At 50.1% G+C, this 21448-nt stretch overlaps 1 protein-coding gene across 4 annotated transcripts in view; it reads right to left on the reverse strand.

The window, feature by feature from the left end:
• CIT (citron rho-interacting serine/threonine kinase) overlaps positions 1 to 21448 on the reverse strand; it is a 1315032-nt gene that overhangs the window by 904922 nt on the left and 388662 nt on the right. For all 4 annotated transcript variants that reach the window (XM_078667654.1, XM_078667653.1, XM_078667652.1 and 1 more), the window contains exon 13: positions 14246 to 14365. In XM_078667654.1, the coding sequence (XP_078523780.1) occupies positions 14246 to 14365 (120 nt within the window). The remainder of the gene's footprint in view (positions 1 to 14245; positions 14366 to 21448) is intronic.

Genomic DNA, 21448 nt, shown 5'->3' on the forward strand with positions numbered 1-21448 from the left:
ACGAATGCAACAAGTTCTAGGACATCTTGATATGAACTTTAAGATTACATTCAGAACAAGTCACTTTTGCAGCATAGGGCTCAAGATGCTTTAAAATTAAAAATGGCCATGCCCCGGGGGATGGGGTCCCCGGGGCGATTATGGCCTCGGGAGGGGGGCCACGCGGCCCCCTTCCCGAATTTGACATTTTTAAAAAAAGAATTAGGGGACAGGCCCTTGGGGATGGGGTCCCCAGGGCCAAAAAATTAGAAAAAGAAGGGGGGCTACACAGCCCCCCTTCTTAAAAAAAAGAAAAGACCGGCATCGTGCCGGAAGGCTGCGCCCGCTTCTTGCAGCACTCTGCAAACGCGCCCCTGGCGCGTTTGCAGATGCGGAACGAATTCCCCTTGAATGCTAGATGCCACGCGACTCTGCCTGACGTCCTCAGCGGGCGTGAAGTCAGCGGGGTCACATAAGCCCCACCCCGGCGAGCGGACGTCAGTTTGCTTCGGAGAACTTTTCCGCGCCACAACGCGGAGGCAGCACAACAAAACTGAGGAGAGCATGGGAACAGTGTGCGGAAACCAGAGAACAAATCAAGAGAAATAAAAGGCGAGGCACACCACCTGAAGCGACAACAGTGGGCCAGAGCAGAAAAGGAGCAGAGCACCAGACTACGGAACAACTTGTGCAAGCCAAGGCGAAAGCACCAGGTGGCACTAAAGCACCAGAAGGCTAGAGCACAGCCATAGCAAGAAAGCACAAGCACCACTCAGTGGAACCATCCTGCAAGCCAAGGCTAGAGCCATCCAGAAGGCACAAGCATGAGAAAGCGCCTCAACAGAAAGAAAGAGAAAGAAAAAGGAGGAAGAACGTCCGCAACTACAACCACAAGGGGAAGGGTCACACCCCCGGGACAGAGGAACAAAGGTAACCCAACCCCAGATCACCCTGCCAAAAAAGTGCAAACCTCCTGAAAGGAGGAGGAGTCAAGGACAGGAAAACCCATCCGCGGAACAAAGTGCCATCTGAAGGGAACAGGAGGCTAAGGACAGGTAGCGAACCCCCCACGACAAAGATCACGTGGGGATCAGGAACTCCAACAACAGATGGAAAGAGCAATGTAGGCCCCATGCCAAACAGAAACCAGCTGGAGGGAAGCCTGACCGGAGGAAAACGAAGAGGATACCCACAGAAGACAAGGTACCCAGAGGGAGGCCACTGCAGAAACCCAAGTAGAGGGTCCTCGCAGAAACGGGGAGAAAGGGTGGGTCGTGAAGGACTCTGCAGCTAGAATCGTCTCTACCAGATACACCGTTACCGAAGGTAAGTCACTTGTACATCTGAGAGAGACTACTAGCAGCAGATTCCTTAACGTAGAATAGATACCCTAGCCATACCCAAAGTGAAGGAGGGCCTGCGAAGGACCCACCAGCCTGGACTCAACACAGGGCCCCGAGGGGATGAGCCAACCGGACAGGAAACAGAGCCTTGTCCCTCCAGGCAAAAGAACCCCCTCATCCAGAAGATCACCAGTCCCAGAGAGGAGGCGGGAAGACAAGCAAAGAGGCGGCACACCCTCCCCAGCAGGAGGAAACAAGGACAAGGCAAAGGGAGGTCAGAGTACCCCAAGCCCAGTCAAAGTACCAAGGATCTCCACCAGAAGTCCCAGAAGCATAAGCAATGCAGAGGAGCACCAAGAAAGAGGAGCTACCCAGAGACTCCAAAGAGAAGAGGTAGAACCAGGGCAAGCCCCCCACCCCACCGGGAACACACCCAGTGAATAGCGCATCCAAGCCTCTCACCGCCGGAAGGCAATAGACCAGACCGAACGGCGCCTCAGCAAGAAGGCAGACAGGAGATGTTTAGAGAGGACAGGAGTAGAAGAGCACAAAGGCAAAATAGTTCAGAAGAACAACAGGTCCGCACTGGCATACACAGTCTGCAGCCAGAACAACGGAACGGTGCACCCGGGACAAGCCAGCCGAATTAGAGGCCAGGAGAGCCAAGAAAGGCCCGGACACACCCCATGGAAGGGGCCGTCACAACAGACCCACGAAAATGTGGAATCAGGCAGAGTTACACGCCAAAACGCAGATAGCAGGCCAGCCTAGGCTAGCGACAAAGCGATCCAGAAGGACAAACCGTGGTGCAACGCAAGCCACTCTAAAACCACTAGTAAAAGGATCGCACCTGCGACATACTGTGAGGCAACGGAGAGCAGAGGCCCGAAGGACGACCACACCTCCCAGCACATGACGGAGCTATATAATAGCTACCAATGCCCCACATAGGACACGTTACGTCCCAAGACATGGGAACCCTCTTAGGAAAAATGTCCGCAGCAGAGGACAACAAAAAAGACCTGCGGAGGAGCCGTAGACTGCTTGCCAACCAGCCAACAAGAATACGCAGAAGGCCCAATCTCAGGACCAACACGGCTAACCAAGCAGCCAAAACCACAATCAAAAAAGGGCCGGACCAACAGCGCCAAAGTCGTAACAAAAGGACCGGAAGGCAGAACAATCACACAGAACACACACACCACCGGGGCTACTCGCCACAAGGCCCCAGAACATAATGGAAGAACACCTCCCAAAAAATAGAATGACTCACCGGTCACTGAGGGGGAGAAGGCGCAGGAGGAGGAGGACGAAGCCCGCCAGAAACCTCTGAATGGCAAAGTCTGCAGGGGCTGGAACAAAAGGGTGCCATCAAAAGGAAGGTCCACCAGCCGTTCCCTTACATTCTCCGGGAACACACCACCCATAGCCAGGCATGCCGGCGAATGGCCACAGAAGAAGCCATGGTACGACCAAGCACCTCCGAAATATCCAGAGCAGAGCGAAGAATGAATGACGCTAGCTCTCGACCATCCAATACATGGTGCCGCAGATCAACACAGGCACCCTCCCGAGATTTGGCAGACAGAAGGGACTCAGCCGAGTCCCACAATCAAGAAGTGGCCCTAGCCAAGACACACAGTGTTAAGGGCCCGCAAGGCCGCGCTGGTGGAGGCGAAGATATTGCGCCCCCAGGAGTCTAACCAGCGGGCCTCGAGTGACGGGGGAGCCAACGTTGTTGGCAGAGAGGGAAAGGCAGTCTGTAAAAGAGGGCCCCTGGAAGAGGGGTGGAGGGAAAGACAGACGGGATCATGCGGCGCAGGGCGGTGGCGGTGCAGAAGGTGTTGAGGCACCGGGTCCCCTATGGTGGGCCGCCCCCAAAAGCGACGTGTGGAGCTAAGCCTCGAAGGGAAGAAGCAGCTCCCGACCACCAGAACCCTGATGGAGGACCTCCAGAAGATCTGTGGGGGAAATGGGCAGCCGGATCGCCCATGCGCAAGATTCCCGCTGCCGTAGAAACAGCCCGATCGAAGGCAGCACCCGCCTCCGTAGGGCCCAGCGGTGGGGAAAGCAGCTCCTCTGTGGGCAACAGCTGCAAGCTAATGTGGCCGTACCCCAGTCCCACCGGAGAAATTAAAGGCCAAGTCCGGAAAGGGACAGAGGAATGGGGAACCTGAGGCGCCTCTGGCAAAGACTGTGGTCACGGCGACGGCAAGGAGCCGTCCTTAGATGGGGGGCGTGGCTTGGGCGCCGATGGCGATGGTCGCCTGAGAGCTCGGCTCCCGGACTGAGCCCGTGATTATCCTGTAAATCGGAGGCTGCGGGGCACCCCGGACCCCGCATTCTGCTGGACGGACCGACGACGACCTGCCGGGGCCCTTGATGTGGCTCGGACGAGTGGTGATCCGGCGTAAAACCGAAGTTTGCGGACCCAACATGGCGCCCGGACTTCATTGTCCCCCTAGCCGGATCCATTGAACTGGAGGAGCGTCGCCGGCGGCGTCTCGCCCCCGGCTTTGCCATCCCCTGCTGATTTGTGCACTAGATATCGGTCGGATCGGACTTTCTGCAACGAGAATGCACTCGGTTGGGTAACCGGGCGGATGCCCACGTTATAGTGGATCCCGTGAGCGGCCGTCTGGTGAACCAGGCGGTGGCCGCACTCACGACACCGCACCTAGCTACAGTTTCCTGGCCAGTCCACTCCCATGGGAGGCGCGACACTCTGGCGCCACAAATCGTCCGGTGGAGTTGGTGACCCTCACCCCGGGACTTTAGCGGCTGTGCGGGCCTGCCCGACCTGGCGGCGGTTGTCTCCGCCCCCTTATCGGTGCCCTCGGACGCCGTGGTGGTGGCGCGAGCCGAAGCGGAGAAGTTCCCATAGGCCCTGGAGAAGGAGGTCTCCGATACTCGACTTAAGATCCAGTGACCGGGAGGGTCGCGGTCGGCATCTGCTCCCGGAGACGCATGCTCCTGGACCATCACGGAGTACCCCCGGCGACATGGGGAAACCTAGAGGAGCCAAGGGGACTACCCCAACCGCCTCAGACTCGGAGACCCAGGACAAAGAGGAACATGGGGACCCAAAGAGTTCTGGTGGTGCGTCGATGCAACAGCAGTTCGACCGCGTCCTGGAGGCGATAGCGACCACGCGATCGGCCCTCCAACAGGACATTGCCCAGGTGGCGACGGGCCTTGGTCTCCTTAGAGCGGACCACGGCAAACTGTCGGACCGGGTCAAGGAGGTGGAGAGCTCGGTGAAAACCTTGGAGCCGGCGCAGCGAACCTTGGCTGCGACTATGAAAGATGCCTTATCCCGGATTGCGACCCTAGAGCAGAGAGCGGAAGATGCGGAAGGCCGCAACAGGAGGAACAACATCCGCGTGGTGGGCCTTACGGAAAAGATCGAGGATGGCGACATGGTGGCATACTTGGAGGCCTGGCTCCGTGACACGGTGGCCCCGGAGGGGCTATCCTCCTTCTACACCTTGGAGCGTGCCCACAGAGTCCCGGCGCGGCCACCGCAGCAGGGACGTGCCCCGAGACCAGTGGTGGCGCGTTTATTACACTTTCGGGACAGAGACTTCATCCTCAATGCCGCCAGGCATAATGGCCCATTCAAAGTGGCGAACAGTCAGGTGAACATCTTCCCGGATTACACCTACGAAACCCAACGCAGGCGGTTCTCCTTCCTGGCGGTCAAGCGCGAGCTCAGGAGCGAGAGCATCCAGTACTCGCTACTCTATCCTGCTAGGCTCCGCATCATTATCGATGACAAGACTCAATTCTTCGACACCCCGGAGGATGTCTGTGCCTGGCTCGAGCTTTACAGAGCAGGGAAAGATGGCTTCGGCTCCTCATCCCAACAGGCGGAGGGGCCGGAACGGAGACGGCGATCCAGGAGGATTAGGAATCGCCGTGGCCGCTCAGGGGGGCCCTCAACTGCAGAGACGTCGACGGAGCGGAGGGGAGTGCTGGAGGTGTTATCTGAGTTGTCTGGCGCACGGGACGATGCCATTGAAGAGGAAGCGGACCCGGGTGACGAGGGGGCACAGTCGGACTCCGAGGACTCGGTGACCGATAGCGCCCATACACCGGTGATCACACCGAAGTCGGCGGAAGACCTTCTGGATGGACAGGGGTAACGGGGTGAGCTACCTCATTTTGGGAGGGGGCCCGGCAGGGGGGAGGCGGTTGCCGTCACTTGATGCTGACAACGAGGGCGGGGAGGGTGGGGTGCCCCTGTTTTTGCCCCGAGGGTCTTTGGTACTGTTTTGGGCTTGTTTTAGTCCTGGTAGCCTGAGCGTCGAGGGCCCACTGCCTCGGCCCGGCCCGCACCTGGCCCTTAAGGCCTTCCTACGGTGGCGACCGCAGGATTAGTAGGGATTATTGGGTCGTTAGAGGGCAAGGTTTGGATGGGATCTGGATGGTGCTGTTTGGGTCCTGTTCTGGGGAGGGTGGGTGGGGGTTTGGTTCGTTCTTGGGTTGTTTGGCCTTGGTTGGGGAAAATGGCCGCCATCAGTGCTGGGATGTATGATGTACTTTTTTTGTGGGGACCCGGATGGGGAGACTGTGCGAGAACAATATGGGACAATGGCTGATGTTGCTAATTTGAAATGTGTTACTTGGAACGTGCGGGGGCTTCATACTATGTCCAGGCGCCACAAAGTCCACGCTTATTTAGTGCGTAGGGGAGTGCAAATGGCGCTGCTGCAGGAAACTCATCTGAACAAGGCGGAAGGGGCGGCGCTACAGCGTAGATGGAGGGGGCAGGTCTTCTACACATCGTACTCCGCGTATGCCAGGGGGGCGCTAATTTGGGTTAGAGCTGGGGTCCCCTTCCAGGTCACGAACACAGTGATAGATCCAGAGGGGCGTTACGTGGCCATTTCGGGCACTTTAGGAGGGAGGGACTTGAACGTTTGCTGTATGTACGCTCCTAATATAGACCAGACTGCCTTCCTTTCCAGGTTATCGGGCTCGTTGGCCCACTTCTTTTCCGGGCCCCTTTTGCTTGGAGGAGATTTCAACTCAGTAGTGGACGTAGACACTGACCGCTCACATCCACCCCTTCCCGATTCTCCGGTTCGTCGCACGGCTAAGGGTCGTAAGGATTGGCAGACCCACTGGGGTCTGACGGATATCTGGAGGGCGCACCACCCCACATCTAGGGACTATTCATACTTCTCGAGCCTACATGAGTTGCATGTCAGACTGGATGGATTTCTTGGCTCGCCCGAACTGGTTTCGGCAGCGGTCCGATCTGAGTACCTGTCCAGGACCATTTCAGACCATAACCCCCTCCTGCTGGACCTTCGCTGGCTCCCCGGGGCGCCGGCGGTGCCCACCTGGAAGTTACGACCCGAGATTCTTGAGGACAGTGTTTTCAGGGCGGACCTGGGGGATAAGGTATCGGAATATTTTGCGTCCAACAGCGGCACCGCGAGTACAAGAGCGTTAGAGTGGGACGCTTTTAAGGTAGTGGTGAGGGGTTACTGCATCTCTAAAAAGGTGGGCATGAGGCGAGTTATCCTAGCTGACTTAGACGCAGCGGACCGGACACTCCGCGAGCTGGAAGTTCGCCGCCCCGGGCGCCCGGAATTACAGGTACACACGGCGGGGGCGAGGGAGAAGGTGGCGGCGGAGGTCGAACGGCTTCGCTGTTTTGACTACAAGGCCTACACGGTCCGGTCCATCGCGGAGGGGGACAGATCGAGCGCGTTGTTGGCATGGCTGGCCAACCCTACGCGTCAGTCCTCATTGACGACAAGTATGCGTAAGGCGGACGGAACCGAGGTATACACTCAACCGGAGATTCTCAGCTGCTTCCGGCATTATTACGAAAGTTTGTACCGCAGTCGCTCCGCCCGAGACCCTGACCGGCTCGATAATTATTTACGCCCACTGGAGCTCCAAACAGTGGAGCGCGAAGTGGCGAAAGCCCTGGGGTCCGACATAGAATTGGGGGAGATCCGCGGTGCCATTAAACGGATGGCGAGAAATAAGACCCCGGGCCTGGACGGCCTGCCCGTGGAGTTTTATGCAGCTTATGCTGACCTCCTGGCCCCTAGGTTATTGGTGGTCTACAGAGAGGCGAAGAGGTTGGGGCGGCTCCCGAGCTCGATGTGTGAGGCGTTGGTGGTTCCTCTCCTCAAACCAGGAAGGGACTCGTCAGACCCGGGGTCTTACCGTCCCTTATCGATGCTGACGGTGGACTATAAGATACTGAGCAGTGTCTTGGCCTCGAGGCTGCTGGGACACATGAGTTCCCTGGTGCATGAGGACCAAGCAGGTTTTATCCCAAGGCGTAACACGACTATGAACATTCGCAGGTTGTTCCGTTTGCTAGGGGAACCGTTTGTGGATGCCCCGTCCCCGGTTGTCTTATCGGTGGACCTAGAGAAGGCTTTTGATAGCCTGGAGTGGGACTACCTTTGCACGGTGCTGCGGAGATTCGGCCTTGGTGAGGGCTTCATCAGATGGACCGCGGTTCTCTATGCCTCTGCATCGGCCAGGGTCCGGGCGGGACCACTGATTTCCTCGCAATATCCGGTAGAACGAGGCACGAGGCAGGGGTGTTCGTTGTCCCCACTTCTCTTTGCACTGGCGGTGGAACCACTCGCGCTGCATCTTCGATCGGGAGCCCACTATATGGGCCTGTGGACGCCTTCGGGCCCGCACTACGTTTCGCTGTATGCAGACGATCTGTTGCTCTTCCTAGAGGACCACCTCGACGCTTTACATGGAGCGGCGACGGCGCTCACGGAGTTTGGGGAGGTTTCGGGCCTCCGGGTGAATTGGTCCAAGACCTGTCTTTTCCCGGTTCGTAAGGGTGCCCCCGCCCCTACTCCAAGTAGGGAGATTAGATGGGAACCCGACTGCTTTAAGTACCTGGGGGTATTCGTCTATCACGACCCATCCGACCTCCTGGATGGGAACATTGCCCGCAGCACTCGAGCACTTCGAGGCTGCATGGACTTCTGGGCCACGCTGCCGCTCTCGGTGGCGGGACGGATCGCTCTGCTTAAAATGGTGGCGCTTCCCAGGCTCTTATATTATTTCCGGACACTACCGATCTGGGTCCCACCGGCCACGTTTCGACTATTACGATCTATGGTGGTCGGATTCCTCTGGGGCTCGGGCCGCCGTCGGGTGGCCCTTAAGACCCTGATGAGGCCGAAAGATGAGGGGGGGCTTGCGGTGCCGGACTTCGAAAAGTATTATCTGGCGGCGCAGCTCCAGACCTTCACCCAGGCGATCGCCCGGGAATTCCGAGGCCCGGAAGACAGAAGGGGGACGGGCATGGCCAGGCATGTTCTCTCCTTCATAGCGCTGCGACAACGTTTGGCCCTGCGGGATTTGTCGTTGGAGGAGCGGACCGTCCGCCTTTGTTGGAATCGGGCTCACGCCCGAGGCCGTCTGAGAACACCATATGCGCCCGAAATACCTTTGGGGATGCTGACGGCCCTCCCCCATGGAGGCGATTGGTCACGATTGGCGGCCTGGGAGGACGCTGGCTTACAGCTGGTTGGGGATCTGTATGAGGACGGGGCGCTCTTGCACTTCCAGGATCTTCTCGACCGCTTCGAGATCCCCCGTGGTGACTTTCTGTTGCACTCGGCCATTGTTCGAGCGATCCAGGCGCACTGGAAGAGCGGGCAGGAGGAACCCGCCTTATCTCCGGTGTGCCAATACGTGATGATGTCTGCGGGCACGGTGAAGGCGGTCACCTGCCTTTACGGCAGATTGATCAACGAGGGGTTGGCTCCTCTCACTACTTTGAGAAACCGCTGGGAGGAGGACATTGGCAGGGAGATCCCGGAGACGACCTGGTCCCAGTTGGTGCGGCGAGCCTGGAGGGGCACACGCCACGCCCGTTTTCAGCTGGTCCACTATTACGTTCTCCATAGAGCATATCTGACCCCAGTGAAAATTAAGCGATATTTTGCCACGAATTCGGCGGATTGCCCTAGGTGCCCGGCTCAGGAGGCGGACCTCCTCCACATGTTATGGGCCTGCCCGGGATTATCATCCTACTGGGTGGAAGTGGGGAAGACCCTGGAGGAGGTGACGGGGAGATCCTTATCATTTGATGCGGCGGTGGGACTCCTACACTGGTTCCCTCATACCCCTAAGAATAAAATCTCCAGCAAATTTATCGACCTAGGGCTCCTTCTTGCTAAGCGAGAGGTGACCAGGAACTGGAAGGCACGAGTTGGTCCGACAGGAAGTCGATGGCACAGCGAGCTCTTGAAGTGGGCGGCGGGGGAGAGCACCCTGAGATACCAACTGGCTAGGAGGCAGCGTAATGAGAAGGCGCAGGAGGCAGCGTTGGAGTGGGAAATGTTAGTGCAGGCCCTCAGGGATTATTGCGCCCCCAGCGACTCTGAAGGTGAAGAAGCGACTCGCCCCGAGTCCCATTAAAACATGTGCACTATTAGTCCTGTTGCTTTCCCCGTGGGTCCCATAGTAGATCCTGTTGCGGTTGTTCTCAGGCGCTGATGGCGGGGTTGGGTGGGATTTACTTTGGTTAGTAGTATTTTGAGGGTGGGGGTTTATCTTTTGGGTTTATAGGCTTGTTTGGAAAAGCAGATGACGGACAGTGGATCATCCGGACCAGCTCTGACATCCTTCTGAGCCCCCATTGCATTTCGCCGCCCGACCCCGGGGTTGTGGGCCGGAAGGCTATGTACGGAACTTACGGTGCGGGGACAGAGGGTTGTATTTCGCTGATGTTGCTTGTGTTATTATGCTGGTCGATTTTGTAACGATTTACTAATTCCTGCAATAAAAATATATTTAAAAAAAAAAAAAAAAAAAGGAGCCGTCCTTAGATGACAACGGGGAAAAAGCCACGACGCGGCAACCAGTCTCCGGAGAAGATGAAACCATCAACCGGCGAACCACTTGGGAAGAGGGGGCGTAGGAAGACGAATCAACAACCGCGACTGGGGGCAGGTCGACGTCGACCTGCGCTGAAGGGGACGCCGGAACGACCTCCGCCACAACGTGCGGGGCAGGGGACCGCGGTTGGGCCGGAGTGGCTAAGGAACGGCGCTTAAAAGGCGTCGGACCGAACCCCACCGAGGCAGCCGCCTGCGAGGAGGAACTAGGGGGACTCAAGGTCATGCCCGACCCCTACCCGGCCCCTGCGGCGCTGCCAGGGCCAGCAACCTCCCACGACACCACAGGGACCCCCGCGGGGGTTTGCGGCGAGGCGGAGGCCTCATGGTCTGAAGGAGGGAACCCCGAAGGGTAGCACCTCGATGGCACCACATCCTCCAAACCTGGAGCCGAACCTGTCGGCGCGGGAGCCGCCGGCGACGCAGCAGAAGTCCACGCACGCGGCAAGGGATCCACGGACGTCCCAGGAGGAGAAGGAGGAGCCAACGAGGCCTGCAAGGCCGCCGCATTGGCCTCCATCTGGCATCTAGTCACTCCCACGCCGGGAAATGGCGGATAGGGTGGCAACGCGTGGGGTCGCACCACTGGCAGAGAACCCACGCATCCAACAGGCCGGGAACCGGCCCTCGGGGACAAACTGCGACACTTACCAACGGGTGAGCGACGATCTTGCGGCCTGGGAGAAGGACGATGTCGGAGACGCAGGCGGCGGTTGTTGAAGACGTCCGCGGGGGCCAGACACGGTGATGATGCCGACCTGGACATGCGTGCCGAAAGGAGTTTCATCCGGCGCTCCCGCCGGGACTTCGGTTTCATTTGCTGACACGCCTCACAGTCTGTGGAGTCGTGGTGCTCCCCCAAACACCACATGCAGATGGAGTGAGGATCAGTCGCCGACATTCGGCACGCGCAAGATGAGCACGTTTTGAAGCCCGAAGGCATTCGCACACTGTTCTCAAGAAAAACGCTCAAGGCGGAAAATGGAGGCCTGAAACAGGCCAGGAGAAAAGATTCGGGTCTGCGTTGTAGGCGGAAAAGAAGAAAACTGACGTCAGCGCGCCGGGGTGGGGCTTATGTGACCTCGCTGACATCACGCCCACGGAGGGCATCAGGCGGAGTCGCATCGCGCCGCCCCCCCCCCCCCCCCCGGCGAGCAGGGATTCTGGGCAAGAAAGTTTTCCGGGTCCAGTCTCATGCCTGGGGATATTCTACGTTAAGGAATCTGCAGCTAGTAGTCTCTATCAGATTCAAGCAAACAGGTCTGGTGCCCCACGTTTATTATTAAATTGGCCCCAGAAGGTCCAAAAAAGAGTATAGCAAGACTAGCCCTAAATTTGAGGGCTCAAGTTTACATTGAACAGAGCTGAAGACAATATATTGGGTGCTAGACTATTTTAAAGTAGGATTCAAAGTCCCAATTATCATCGATCTAGCCTACTGGAGGCCAGGGCTACCTCTCAATTGCACTAGGTATTGTTACAAAGCTATTATTGTTGTTTTTTCATCATCAATATTGAAATGCAGCTAAGGGAGCCCCTAAAACAGTGGACTTCAAACTTTTAAATGCAGTGTGCCTGCCCACCCTTTTGTGGAAAACAAAAATCGGGTCCCCCTCCAAATTTTCCCCCAATTATTCTATTCAACTGGCAATGTTTAAATATGTCTAGACTTATTTAAACATTGCAGTTAAGTTCTATTACCGTTTTGAAAAATGCAATAATATACATGATTGCCAAAGATACTATTCTGGTCAGGGAAGCCTTACTAACGTGCAAAAGTATCCACAGTGTGTTCATTAGAAAAGGGGGTGGGGGTTTTGAAGAATATTTGGAGTCTCTTCCACTTTGACACCTTCTCCAAGCCAAGATATAAATGACAAAAGACGTTAGTGGTGGCAGATTACAGAGCGGCCTACTGCACTGTTATCAGCATTATGCTTCTTTTGGCTAGAGCCTGGTGCCCCCCTGGGATTACTTGAAGCCCACCTAGGGAGTCCACCCCCCCAAATTTATAATATTTTTTTTTTAATCAAAAACAGAGAACAAAAAATATTTTTGCCTCCGTCACTGAAAAACACTCAGGCTGCAAAGAGAACTGTGATGCCGCTGTTTCAGGCCAATGGCTCTACAGCACCCACAAAGTACTGCACCAGCCTAGTGACTTGTTTTTTTCTATTTTTCGCTTTGGGAAGAATGGCTGGCCCCATTGTAGATATAGGGACGATTTAGCAGTCCGTTTTGAACATGAAGATTCCCATTAAGCAGAGCTTCAAAAACAAGTACAAACTTTAGCTTCTCCAAAATGGAATCATCTTGTCATCCAAAACCATTAAGATAGAATAGCAACCAGTATTGTAGCAAAACAAATTGAGTCATAATCTGCCTTCGCATCAGGATCCAAGTGCAAAACTACAGCTTGACAACGCATGTGGCGTCCTTGTGCTGGGAGCCACACAAGAAAAATAAGGATAAAAAGATTGCTGCGGCTCAGATTCTTAGTTTCATCAATTCACTACCAAAAGGTGTGATCCAATCCCTTTCCGGGGTACTGCAATACTCAACTTCAGTCCTAGTTCCTTGAGGATTTCAGTAGGTAATAATAACCAGGCCCTCAGTTCACGCTGTTCCTATTAGTTTTGAGCAGTCTTCCCCAAACTGTTGGTCGCAAGCTAATTTTTGGTGGGTCGAGAAAGTCTGAGCAATAAATAAAGATGCCTTCAAAATTCTGTGTTTTATTTGTCACATTGTGCCCTGTGCTTCAAAGACAGAGGTCAAATGTCAGGCTATGTCTTCTGACAAATTGCTGCTTATTCTTTTAACATGTGGGTGGTATTTAATGATCTCTCTCTGACTGCATAGTCAGAGGAACTTTTAAAGTGAATTATGTGAAAATCTTGCTGGAGTACAAAAAAAGTGAAAAGAAAAGCTGTAGCTGGTCAGTTATTTTTGCAGCACACAGCAAAATGTAAATACCTGTAAATTACCTGTAAGCATTCAGCATTTAGGAAACCAAAATTGAGGCAAATTGTTTTGAGATTCAAAACAAATCACAACACTTACTTTGTGATGTACAAAGGCTAAATATTCACAGGAACCCGATTTCCACAAATCATTTGAGTTCTATATAGTTTTATCAGTAAAACTGTACGCTGTGCAAAGTTAGTGCCCATTTCAACGGAAAATGTGTTGTCTGTAAATGACAATGCGCTACCACACGCTGCTTTAGTTACATTCAAATATCGCCCTTCATCATGTCCAATAAAGGTAGGTGGGTTGCGAACGTTTGTCGTTCTAAAAAGTGGGTCATGCTTCTTAAAAATGTGGGTACCACTGGTTTAGGAAATATCTTCTGATACCCTCAAATTTCTTCAAGGATTCATTATCGAGAGTGGGCTATTCATCCCCTACATATACCAGGGCATTAGGAGAGACCACAGAAGAGGAGCACCCACACTGGAACTCAGTAAGAAGTCCACCTTGCAGTAAGTTGGCTTGATCTCCATCATATGGAGGTTTAACAGAAACTTTAGAAAAGGGTACTGGAAGATTATATACTAGAGTAGTAACTATTGCAAATTGTGAAACAAGAGAACTGCCAGGCTACATTCTGGACAGCTTGATAGCTATTGATGCAGGATGTTGTTCAGATGACATTGATTAACTAGGGACGATCTAGAAAGAACAGAGTTGGAATGGTACAGCTTGTGTCTCAAGTACAATTTAAGGGCACACAATGCAAATAGATGGTTTGATGCCCAGTACAAACTGGACTGGTCAAAGGCAGAGCTGACAGAAAATCAGATCCTAGACAAAAGGAGGAAATGTAATTGCGAAAGATGTTTATTTCTCTCAGTAGATTGCCTTAGGATATGTATAAAGCAATTTTATAAGACAAATTACTTTAAAATGTTGGTGCAGGAAGCAAGGAATTCATTAGGTCTCCACTTGCAAAATAGAACAGAAATTGCCTCACTATCCAGTCTGTAGCTAGACTTCCACTGCCCAGGAATATTTGCATACCTGCTCTTTGATATCCTGCAGTTTCCGGCTCTGTTCTCGGATGTCATGGAGAAGTTGCAGGGCCTTATCATCTTCTTGGGACACCTCCATCCTCGCTTGCTCTAGATTCCGCTTTAAACTCTGCAAAAAAGAAACATTGCTTAGTGAAGAAACCTGTTCACCGAATTCTATATTCAAAGGCTGCACTGAGTTTGAGACTGAAAAACAAAGTGTAGCTAGAGATTACACAAATAGTGCTCAGCTAGAAATGGTTAATCTAAAGCACAAGACAGTGGTTGAATTGAATAGAGTGTTTCAGCCCAGAACCTGCACAGCAACCAGCGTAACATAACAGCTTTAGTCTGTCTGGGTAAGGTCTGCACTATCAAATCTGACAAGTACATGGGACATGGCAACAGACTTTTGAAAGAGACTGGTAAATATAGTGCAAAGATAACAACTGTAGCGTATGTCTGGTACAAGCAATAGCAAGAAAACCTGCAAAGTCATGATTCTGCAAAGTGCACATTCCGATCAATTTTTAGAATAGGGCCACTGTAACTGATGGCAAGTAACCGCCCTTGACTCATCCTTCAGAACATATTAATAAGAGCACACAGCACACAAGATATATTTGTTTCACATTAATTATTTAGAAAGCGTGGATCATAGGCATCAGAGTGCGATACAAACTTTTGACATCTTAAAAAATTATAAAACCCTCAGATCCTTATAATCCCCATTTAAATAAGAATTGACAGAACTGCAATGAAATACTATGTTACCAAAACACAAACCTTTTAAATACTGTAGCTGAATATCCTACACAAGCTAACAGAATTTATCACACAAGATACAAAATAAATTTTAAAGCATTTAAAAAGTCTCCAGGAACCTCAGCAGGTCTGGATGTTGGGTGAATGCACACAGGTTAAGGAGGCATTCAAAAGCCAGTGGACACTAGAAAGGAAGACTGACACAACTTGCACATTTTGTGCATGAGACCATAGAAACATGGTAACGCAGGTGGAACTACACACTCCAAAAACAGTAAACTGTTCAGCTAAATAGCTTAGTTGAGTTAATTCTAGTAAAAATTAGGGATTTTAAAGAAGGGCCGCTTAAACTTTAATAGTTTGGTGATTGAGACACTCTTGTGAGTCCAAAATATAACCTTGCAGCTGCACATTCCATGGCTTTCGATGGCCGCGAGGTCAACACAGACAGGCCAGTAACATATTAGTGGGACTGAGATTTAGCAGTCTACACTTCATTGAGCGTTGCATGGATCAAAATGGAATACTCCACTATCGCTTACCACATCCAAATTACTAATCGGAACTGAGCTTCAGCCATTACGAAAGGTGGATATGCAGACTCCAAAATAACTAGGGTTTCTGAGGACCCTTTGCTTAATGTTAGAGCACAGTTAAGTTTGTGTTTTTTTTTACTTCCCTTCTTTATTTGTTAAAGTAGATAAACACAGACATCAGCTCAAATCACTTTCATTCCTCTCTCCAGTCTTCCATTATATCTAACCTAGATGATGGAGTTTTGCCACATAGAGGTGGAAGGAAATATCTATGCCCGCCCCACAACCTCCCACTGACTAGATGGTAATGTTAATCAATGGGACACCACAAGACACAGTGAGGGGGATGTTGAGGTTTCAATCTGACTGAATGAAACTAGCCCAGAAAAAAAGGAGGTGTAAACCATTGCAATACCATTCCCATAAACTAATGCTTATGTCAAGCCTACAAATTAAGGATGCATTATCTGCCACATCAAAGATGGCATTGAGATTCATGACGACAAACAGGAACATCCACTATGCTTGCAGCATTACTCACTGCCTCAAGTTAGCTCAATGAGTTTTAAGGAGGAGCAAAATCTAGAATCAACTTAGCAGACTGCCCCAACTCTAGTGCTATTTTATTTTCAAAAACAGAAGACCCACCCCTTACAATAACACTGCATCAGGACCCAATAACAGTCTGCGTCCAATATCAAAACTTGGCTAGTCATCCATTCACTCATTGGCTCTTTGCCTTTGAACCTGTAAAGTGCCCCTCTGCCTTTTTGCTAGGTTCACGCCATACAAAAACCAAATATACATTTACATACATAAGGAAGACAGTAAAATGCTATGCAGGATTGCAGCTGGGTTCCCACTGGAAAAGTGTTTTTAGTAAGGGGCTAATAATTAGCCAATTCCTGTACATCTGAAGAATTGTGTTTGTTTCTTAACAGTAGGATGGAACCTGCATGATAACAGAGGCCAGTCACAATTTTAATCAGAAGCCACAACTGTGCATATAGAACTGCATAAGTAAAGAAGAAAAAAGTTACTTATCTGCAATTGTAGTTCTCTAGAATTGGTATCCTTCATAGATTCACACACCAGAATCATCTCTGTTGTATGCTCTATGCACGAGATAAATGTACTGCCCAGAATAAGCGATGTGGATTTGAAGGTGGGATCAAAGCAGAATGCTCCACAGGGGGGAATCCAAAATCTAAATACTGGGCATGCTGAACCTCGGGTCATGCAACAAGATTCTACAGAAGAGGGGGAAATAGCTGCAAATAATAATGGAAAGGAGCTTGCAAATGAGCTTGCAAATGAGCCTAAAGCTATAAAAGGTGATGATAAAGTTGCATTAGCTGAGACTTTCATTAGGATAGAAGAAGGGTCGAATCGCGGCAATACAGCTAATCTGCAACCTATAACACTAACTGTTGCCGCAACTGTTGCCACAACTGAGGCTAAAGCAGTACCAGCACCAAATCAAGGAGCAATCTCTAAAGTATTCCCTAAAGATAAGGGAATGGGCAAGGGCAAAGGTGACATTAAATCTTCTACTAAAAGGTCACTATATAGCGATGACAGTGACTATAATGAGTTGGAGGAGGAGGAGGAGACGGAGTTATCGACTACCTCTTCGGCAGAGTCGGAGAACCTCTCAATGAGTGAATCCCAAGAGTCTGAGACTTGCTCCCTAAGTCTAGAGAAGGCGCAGAGCAGAGCAGTGAAAGAAAGTAATCCAAAACCCCAAATTAAAAGTAAAACCCATAAGATTAGGGGAAGATCCCGAGTAAGAAATAGCAGGGCAGAAACTACGTCGCAAAAGGGCATGCCTAAAACGCCGGATTGTGATAAGCCAGATAAGCCAGACATAGACCTGCACAAGGATAAATTCGATCTCTTACTTTACACAATGCAACAGATACAAGGGGAAGCCCGAAAGGAAAGCCAAAGAGCCAAGCGGGCTAACAAGAAAATACAGAGATCCCTCCACAAAGTACAGGAAATGTGTGCCGAAGCAACAGGCAGATTGACGGAGGTAGAACAGAGAACTGGTAAAGTGGAGGATGAGATGGTAAAGATGCAAGAATTCAGGCAGATGCAGGAGAAAACAGAATCTGACATATTATGGAAGTTGGAAGACTTCGAAAATCGACAGAGGAGAAATAACATAAGACTGCTGGGAGTGGAGGAAGGCAAGGAAGGAGGGGATATAAGAGCCTTTGTCGTAGACTTGTTGAAAGGCGCGTTCCCAGAGATGGACGCATGGGACTGGGACAAAGAAGTGCAACGCGCGCACCGTTTTCCTCTTGTACAGAAAAAGGGTAGCACGGGCGTAAGAACAAGGGCAATCCTTGTCTATGTGGGGAACTACTTGTTAAGAGAGGAAGTGATAATGAAGGCTAAACCCATGAAGAAACGAACTTTTAAAGATATAACCTTTTTTGCTCGTCCAGACTTTTGCCACACAACAGTGGAAAGAAGATGGCGTATGCGGCAACTCATAGTACCATTTCAGAACATAGGTTGTGAAGTTTACTTGTTGTTCCCCTCTCGCCTCAAAGTAGGCTATAACGGTCAGTTCAGAATCTTCTTTTCTGAAATTGTCGCGCAGGAGTACTTGTCATTTCTTCGAGAAGACAGATCACATAGGGATCGAAATATGCAATCTGATCGCATAGACAGCTTAATGCAAGTAGCTGCTATTACAAAGAAATAACGGAGCCTGTTCTTTTGGTCAAATAGTATGATTTAGCTGTTGAGAATGATGTATTAAGGGGAGTGGCGGGGGGAAACTCCCCTGGGGGGGTGCGGCTGTCACACATAGGTCAGGATTGACCTATTTGCCAGTAAGGGAAAGGGGGGGGAGGGAGGGGAGAGAGAAGGGGGAGAGGGGTGGGATTCAGGGGGGGAGCAGGGCACGGCAGTAGACACAATAGAGAGATGGAGTTCAAAAAGGGTATTTTCTAGTCAGAGGGAACAGGTGAGCAGGCGAAAATTTAAAGGAGGTAATAAAAGCGGAAACATAAATGGAGTGTTGATAACATGCTGGATAGCAAAATGGATAGAGTATAGAAGAGAGTGTAGGAGGGGAAAGGTATGTGATAATGTGTACGATGGGAGTTAGGGTCGTAACATGGAATGTGTGTGGGCTAAATGACCCCCAAAAGAGAGCAAAAATAGCGCTAGCCCTGAAACAAATGAATTTGGATTTTGCATTTATACAGGAAACTCACATTATGGCAGCACAAGTACACTTTCTGACTCAGCTAGGATTTCATCTTCTAGTGCATTCAAGTCAAGGGGTAAAAAAAAGAGGGGTAGCTATCTTAGCTAGGAATAATAATATCTTAACCAGGAAGAAAGCGCAGGATAAATGGGGAAGATGGGCCATGATTGAGTGCTTTATTGATGGAGAGTGGATGACGTTTGTAACTATTTATGGATCAACAGAGGATGACCCCGATATTTTTCAATTTTTAGATGTCGAGCTAGCAACTTGGGCACCAAAAATTATATTGGGAGGTGATTTTAATATCAATGGAGCAGATGGATTAGGGCTGGGTTCCTTTGGAACATATAAAGGCAGGAAAAAGAAAGTACACCAGGCACTACACAGTCTGGTTCTAAATAATGCTCTTTCAGATGTGTGGGGGAAAAAGAGAACGGATAATAAAGGTTTTACATATTATTCTGCTCCGCATCGAACATGTACAAGATTAGATTATTTTTTTATTTCAAGCATCACAATCTCAAATTCTAAGATAGAAAGGCTGCCACGGATCCTTAGTGATCACAATCCTTTAATACTTACTATGGTAACAAAAACAAATACTAGACAGTACACAAATTGGACCTTTGAAAGAGAACTACTGAAAGATGAACAATACATTGAACATATGAATACATGGATTATTGAGTTCTTTAGCTTTAACAGGGACACAGCAGAATTGGGAGTGGTCTGGGACACCTTTAAAGCTGGAGTACGAGGGGAAACAAAGAGCTATAATTCTTATAAAAGGAAACAAATCCAGCTGAAGACTTCAGAATTAGCTCAGAAGGTCCTTAAGGCAGAGGAGAACTTAGAAAATAGTGTTTTGTCGGGGAGGGATTTGGAAAAGGCCTGGACTGAACTAGTGAAAGTAAAAGGAGAGGCAGAGGGTGAAATTGCTAGCAAAGCAGCTAAAATTTATAATACGAAAAGAGAGAAGTGCTATGAATTAAGTGAGTCAGTAGGTAGAATTTTAGCTAGTCGGACAAGGCAACAAGAAGCATTGGGTATAGTTAGAGAAATTAGGGATATATCAGGCATGGTTTATACGGAGTCGAGTGAAATAAGGGAAGTATTTAGGACATTCTACGAGAAATTGTACGATGATGAACTAGAGGGTCATGATTCTCAAAGAGATTATGAGGAAATGGTGGAGTATCTCCAAGGGATCCCTGTGGATATAATTAAGGAAGAGGATGCAGAGGGATTAGAGGGGGCTCTGCAGTCAGATGAAATTAAGGCGGCAATATGGAATCTGCCCTCCGGTAAAGCAGCAGGGCCTGATCAAATCCCTATAGAATTTTACAAAGTATTCTGGAACCTCTTGATAGAAGAAATTATGAAGGTTATGCAACTGGCACAGTTGGGAACATCAGCACCTAAGTCATGGGGGAGCGCGGAGGTGGTTGTAATATTAAAGAAAGGGAAAAACCCGCAAGACCCAGGTTCATATAGGCCTATAACTCTACTTAATGCGGACGTAAAGGTCTTTTCTAAGGCATTGGCATCAAGGCTTGCAAGAGTCATTGATAAAATAGTTAGTAGCTGTCAACATGGTTTTATACCAGGGAGAGGAACTACCCACCATATACGAAAGGTAATAACGCTACTCGACGTAACGTCAGTCACAGGAGACCCGATTTCAGTGATGTTACTTGATGCAGAAAAAGCATTTGATCGGGTCTCCTGGGGCTATCTTTGGTATGCCTTAGCAAGAACAGGTATTAAACAAGGCTATATTAAAGCCTTACAAACGCTTTATCTAAAACCGGTAGCAACTCTACGAGTGAATGGTGGAAATACGGGACAATTCCAAATAAAAAGAGGGACTAGACAAGGGTGTCCGTGTTCACCGTTATTGTTTGCCATATATATGGACCCATTAATACGAAGAATAGAAACATCAGAAAGGATAGCACCTTTAACAACACTTATTGGGCAGTGCAAAATTCTAGCTTACGCAGATGACATAGCTGTAATTTCTCCAAATCCCTCTGATTCTATAGAAGACCTTGAACGTGAGGCGATGAAATTTGGGAATATATCGGGGTATAAATTAAATACATCAAAAACACAGATAATAAAAAATTCATTTACCCTGTGCACAGATAACCGAGTGGTGCAGGAAGGTACTTATTTAGGGGTTATCATAACGCCAGACCTGGATACCTTAGTAGAAAAGAATATTAATCCTTTGATTAAGAAAGTTGAAAAAGACTTGGATAGGTGGGATAATTTGCATATGTCAATAGTGGGGCGGACGAATATAGTAAAAATGATGATACTCCCAAAATTTTTATATTTATTTAGGGCAATACCTTTGTTATTTGATGGTAAAATTTTTAAAAAATTGGAGCGTATAATAAACAGATTCATTTGGGCAAAGGGGAAAACAAGAAGAGCCCTAAGATTTCTGACACTGCCGAGAGAAAGGGGAGGCTGGGGAGTTCCAGACTTAAAATCTTATTATTGGGCGGCGGCTCTACAGAATATGACTGGTATGTTGGGAGGGGAAGAATCAGAGGAATGGAGCAAATTTGGATCACTAGCAATCTATGGACTAACTTTGGGCATGGAAGTGAAGGATGTTTTCTTGAAATTTACAGAGGCTAGCTATTATAAGAGGACAAAGTTTAAGACGCTT

The sequence above is a fragment of the Lissotriton helveticus genome, chromosome 11 (genome assembly GCF_964261635.1).
Source record: "Lissotriton helveticus chromosome 11, aLisHel1.1, whole genome shotgun sequence".
Classification (NCBI taxonomy): Eukaryota; Metazoa; Chordata; class Amphibia; order Caudata; family Salamandridae; genus Lissotriton; species Lissotriton helveticus.